At 41.4% G+C, this 6,000-nt stretch overlaps 1 protein-coding gene across 1 annotated transcript in view; it reads right to left on the reverse strand.

The window, feature by feature from the left end:
• Window positions 1-5,075, reverse strand: part of cul2 (cullin 2) — a 75,255-nt gene extending 70,180 nt beyond the window's left edge. Inside the window, exons 1-2 of the mRNA XM_072253988.1 lie at window positions 4,669-5,075; window positions 328-455 (exon numbers count right to left, since the gene is read on the reverse strand). Coding sequence (XP_072110089.1) covers window positions 328-446 — 119 coding nt within the window. The 5' untranslated portion in view covers window positions 447-455; window positions 4,669-5,075. The remainder of the gene's footprint in view (window positions 1-327; window positions 456-4,668) is intronic.
• Window positions 5,076-6,000: the final 925 nt, after the last annotated feature.

Below are 6,000 nucleotides of genomic sequence, written 5' to 3' on the forward strand. Positions count from 1 at the left end.
TAAAACAATATTTATGAATTATTATGCTCTTCGATCAAAACCATTTTTTGTAAAATTATCAATTAACAAAAGGATAAACAAGTAGCTGCAATAATTTCCCATGACAAGGACACGTGTACTATAACAAACATATTCATAGGATTGTTGATGAAATCAAATGAATCCAAAAATTCTTCACAATAGAATACATTGCAAATTTAATGAAAACCCCTCCTCGAGGGAATGCTATTTTGCTTTTAAGGTTTCGAAACGCATTTGAGTTTGCATCATTTTTCAATAATATAGCAGACTAAAACCACAATTCTTTCATTTGATCATCAAGGATACGAAAAGCGGTCATTCCAAGTCGCTCTCTCAACGTAATCCAGCATGACAACAGCTTTGATTGTTGTCAGGAGCTTGTTCCATGTTTCATCGAAATCCACCACACGTGGTTTCAGGGACATTGTAGGGCACTTAAAAGGCAAAGACAAAACTTTGATTTTTTTTTGTTATTATGATTTTCAATATGCCAGTTGTTGAAACAAAATAGACAACTCTGTATTGCTTCAACATCAAACTGTGGATCCCAAAGCATTTTCTAAAATAAATATTTTCTATTGTGCATTAGGAGCAAAAATAAGTATTTCCCAAACATTCAAGAAAGATGCTTTCAATGATTTACCCATGAATATAGGGAGGAATAATTTCTAACAGTAGATAAACTGCAGACATCCAATAAACAGTTTCAGTAAAAAAATATTTTTTCTATGAATTTAGCTAAAAACATAATCTTAATGTCTTAATATAGTTTATTAATTTATTCATCTCAACTGTTTTTTCCTCAATAACTATGGAAATTCACTACTAGCTAAACCACTAATCAGAGATATATTTAGCTAAAATTTGAATTATTCACTGTTAACAAGGAATTGTTAAAAAATGCTATATTATGAAAATAACTTCATGTTCTCTACATAGCTTTTCAATTACAAAAAATTACTTAAATTTTATTTGATTTCAAAGAAATGTATCAATGAATACAAGGCACACAGATGCAGAATTTTTAAGTTTGTGATGTTACTTCTATATAACCCAACAACCATTCATTTAAAGAAATATTTTTGTAACATTTGGATAAACTGGGATACACTGATTTATACCTACATGAAACCTGTAACCTGATAGCCTAATTGTAAGACAATTGGCATGCAACACAGATCCTAACATGAATATTTTCCTTTAAAGCTAAAATTGAACAAAGTACCGGAGGATTAATAAACATCAGTCAGTCATTGCAAGGTTGAACCATCTAATTAAATATTAGGAACATGTGGAAAACACAAAAATACAATGGATTCCAGTTAATTGGGACACATCAGGACCTATATTTTGGCCCAATTTAGTGGCTGCCCAATATGCCACTTTCATGGAAATAGTTAAAAGGTGTAAAAAAAAACTAACTGGGTAACAAATTATAAATACAAAATATTCTGCAGATGCTGGAGTCAAAGCAACACTCACAACACGCTGGAGGAACTTAGCAGGTCGGGCAGCATCCGTGGAAATGATCAGTCAACGTTTTGGGCTGGAACCCTTCGTCAGGACTCACTTTTTTTTTCCAAAAATACTTTATTCAGAAATATTACAAAATAAAAATAATTACATACAAGAAAAGAAAACCATTCGTTGACTGTGAGTCCTTATTCAATACAAGTTATTAACAATAAAATTTTTGCGTTGACTCTCTGTTCATTTACAAACGAAAGATGTTTACAGTAAATCATGCGTTTACTCTCAACCCTTGGTCAAGAGTTAAGACTTATTAACAATCAAAATTTTCAACAATAAAGGCAGGCAATGGCTCTAATACTTTCCCAAATTAACAATTCCACCCACTCCTTGGGCACCATGTTGATTATCTGTCCACACCGCTGATGAGGGTAGGTCTCCCCCTCCTACGGGTGATGAACGTTAAACTGTGGTCCTTCCCCACCGGGCCTTCGCGGTGGCCGCACCAAGTTTGAGTGCATCCCTCAGAACGTACTCCTGCAGACGAGAGTGTGCCAGTCGGCAGCATTCAGTCACGGACATCTCCGTCTGCTGGCAGACCATCAAGTTTCGGGCCGACCAAAGAGCGTCTTTCACCGAATTGATGATCTGCCAGCAGCACCGGATGTTTGTCTCCGTGTGCGTCCCCGGGAACAGCCCGTAGATCACAGAGTCCTCGGTAACGCAGCTGCTGGGCATGAATCTTAGTACTGTCCCCTCCATTCTCTTCCACACCTTCTTTGCGAACCCACAGTGTGCAAAGAGGTAAGCCACCGACTCCACCCCACTTCAGTCCTGACGAAGGGTTCCGGCCCGAAACCTTGACTGATCGTTTCCACGGATGCTGCCTGACCTGCTGAGTTCCTCCAGTGTGTTGTAAGTGTTGGGTAACAAATTATGTATTTAAATTAAATAGAGAATAAATTAGGACACTATCAAAACTACTACAGTGCTAGAAAACTGTATTTGTTCCGAATGGTTATCGATGGAGGAATTCATTCAAGTGTATGCTAATGTTCTTTTGATTGACTGTAAATGAACAAAATCAGTCCAGGCACTTAGTGCAGATAGAGGACTGACTTCAATCAGCATTTTAGACAATTACATCCTCCAAATTTTCATTTTTAATTGTAACATTCCTTTGTAGTTCCTTTCTTGAAGTAGTGAAATCGTTTCACACTCCCAGCCATTTCTGGCATCTCTAAACCTGAACGCTTGAAACCTCAGTGGGCAAAACAGTTTTGAATTGCCTTACCGTTTATTACTCAACTATCGGTGACAAAAATCACTGCCTTTTGAACACAAACACGCAAGTGACTGTTGGTAGTTAGAAATGTTCAGCAACAGTTGCCTGCCCCAACTAAACAGTATCATGTCCCAAATAAACGAAGGGGCTCCCAGCTACTTTCTCAATTTTTTTTGTTCTTTAAGAGATAAGCGGCTACCCTGATTAACCGATGGCCTAATTAACTAGAATCCACTGTACTTGCAGTTTTAAACAGAATTCATGGTCCTATCTGAAAAGGATCACATCTCATCCTTGTAAATGTAAGAACCCTGCATCGTGGCACCAGGCAGACAGCGGTGTCCTAATGACAAGTCTCGGCCTGAAATATCAACTGTTTATTTCCCTCCATAGATGCTACCTGACTTGCTGAGTTCCTCCAGCATTTTGTGTGAGTGACTCAGAATTTCAAATAGCAGCAGAATCTTTTCTGTCTATGCTTGGGTAATCACAATTTATACCACGTGATTTAGCCCTAATACTCAATTGCAGAAAAATTAAAAGGGTAACTGGTGTGGGGATTAAATTTAACTACTTGTTAATTTTTTTGTTCTCAATCTGGGTTAATGGAGCAGAATGACTGGGTTCTGGGTATGCTCTGCCACTATGCAGTTATTCCATGATGGAGCATTAATGAAAGTAATGTTTAAAGTGGACCAATTCATCCTTTCATTTTATGAGCTCCGCCAGCAGTTTAAAGAGGCTAAGAAAAAACATATTTTAATTGTGACATACAAAATTATTTCCTATTTCCAAACCCACTGAGACAATTTGCATTCAACATAAATTCTAACAAGAATATTCTTGGAAGTTCCACAGGTAACACGCAATAGCATATCTGCCAAGTCGAATGCTGTAAGTCACATAAAGGGAAATGAACCAACATTGAATGGAAGAGTAGAGGTCATACTGATGCCATATTAAATACCAGGTAAGCCACAGGTTAAGAATTTTGGTCAACATATTATAAACAGGTGCTTGCAAGGGGTCAGAAGAGATTTACAAAAAAAAAATTGGTAAAGATGGAAAAATACAGGGAAGTTTGAATAGTCATTGGAGAGTGCAGAATATTAAGTACATAAAATTGTCGTTGGCCAAGGGGTGAGGAACAGGTGGTGCTAAAGGTTGGGTGGCAACAGGAGGATACAATAGGGGCAGGGAATGCAAGGTATCATAGTGCCACAAGCGTGGTGCGATGTAAAGGCAGCAGGGAAGAGGTGGGGGTTAGGGTCAAGGGTAGAGAATGGAAAAAGGGAGGAACCAGAAAGAAGGGACGGAGAGAGGGAGAGGGGGACAGGAGAGTAGGTGAGTAGGCGAGCCAGAAGATGGGTGGGGTGGGGTGAGGGGGCAGAGGACAAGTGGAGGGAGAAGGTGGCAGGAAGAGGGGCGAGCGGAAAAGGAAGAATTTGAGAATTGTAGGGAGGGGAAAGTAGGTAAAGGGTTAGATAGGGTGCCGGAAAGCGATAAATTGGGAAGGGGATAAGGTACAGAATGGGTTAATACGGGTTAAGAAACAACCTGGGTGAGGAAGGTAAAGTGGGGAAACCGTGCCCAAGGAAGGCGCTGAAGAAGTGACCCGCAGTTTAAGGGGTGAAATCACTTCCCAACGGCATGTCGGGTGTGGCCTCTCTTCATCTTCCCTCAGGCCCCGCTTCGGCCCGGGCCCTCCTGAATCGGCCGAGGTCACAGGCGACGAGAGTCAGCGCCGGGCCCCCACCCCACTCTCCGCCACCCTGAGTCACCGTTTGAGCGGCGCCGGCAGGCCGCGTCCTCCCTGCCGCCCACTCCGAGCCGACAGCAGACAGACAGAGGCCGGCTGAGAAAGTCAAGCCCGCCCACGGCCTCGGCCTTACCCTCGGATCGGCCTCCGCTGTAGCGCTCGAGCTAGAGCAGGATCCCCGGCGCCGTAGCGGCCGTGTCACTTCGCCTCTCCTCCCTGTCCGCCGCTCTCTCTGGGCTGGGCAGTGCTTGAGCGGCGTGTGTACGGCGGCTGCGGTGCTCCAAGTGCGAGCGAGAGAGAGCGACCCCTGCCCGCCTGCGGATCCGGATCACTCTCCGCCGCCGGCGCACTCACTCCGGATCACTCACTCACTCACGCCGACTTTACTCATACACATTAACTCCAGAACCACTTTCCAAACCGGTTTCTCGTTCACATTGATTCCGGATCGCCCACTCACTCAGTTGTATTACTTGTCATTGGCACTTATCAGATCATCAACCCATCCACACTGACTCTCTCAATCGACTGTTCACTCGCGTTAACTCAATATTCTATATCAACCTTGATTTCCACATAATGCCTCCAGATCATCCATTCATACCTCCACGGTCCTTCCAGGAAGCAACTTGCAAAATCTTGGTCTATTTCATTTCACCAGTCATGAACTTAACTGTTTTTCAGTGCACAGGCACAATACCACAACTACAAGTTTTTCTCCAAGTGCGACAGAATTCTAATTTTTAAAATATATTAGATATCCCTGGTAGTATCTGACGGAAAATCTTTAAACTCGCTGTCCCATTACATCTTGGTGATGGACAATGGAAGCTGACTTTCCCAGAAATACAAACATCCCTCAAATGGGTTTGAATTTTTTAAGTTTAAATATTGTATGGGTGACAAAGTTCCCAGCTACGTTATTTCTAACAGTAGACGTTTGCGGCAAAATAAAACACTCAAGAGTTCCATGGTTGCAAGTTGTTGAATAGTAGGAGGAAAGAACTGTATTTTTAAAATTTCTAGATGTATCACTGCCAAGACAAGCATTTGTTACCCTATTTCAATGGCCTTTAAGAAGAAGGCAATTTTACACATATACTGTACAGTCCTTCTGTTGAAGATGCCACCATAATGCCATTGGCTTGTGAATTCGAAGAGACAAAGGAGTAATTACATATTTCTAATTCAGAATACTGTGTGATTTGGAGACAAACCTACTGGTGGTGCTCTTTTGCACCCAGTGCTTTTGTCCTTCTACAGGGTAGAGTTCATGGATCTGTGTTTTAAAGTACTTGTGAGTGTAAAGTACCCTGGAAATTCTGTGCAAGTATGCTATCAAATATATGAAGTTTACATTTTGAAAATTCTGAGGTGTACATACAGTCCTTGTATCTTAGAAGGGATGTTCTTACATAGAGCCTGTCTGGCCCTGGTAGACCAAATGATCTCCTTCCATGATTAT

This window comes from Mobula birostris, chromosome 3, assembly GCF_030028105.1.
Source record: "Mobula birostris isolate sMobBir1 chromosome 3, sMobBir1.hap1, whole genome shotgun sequence".
Taxonomy (NCBI): Eukaryota; Metazoa; Chordata; class Chondrichthyes; order Myliobatiformes; family Myliobatidae; genus Mobula; species Mobula birostris.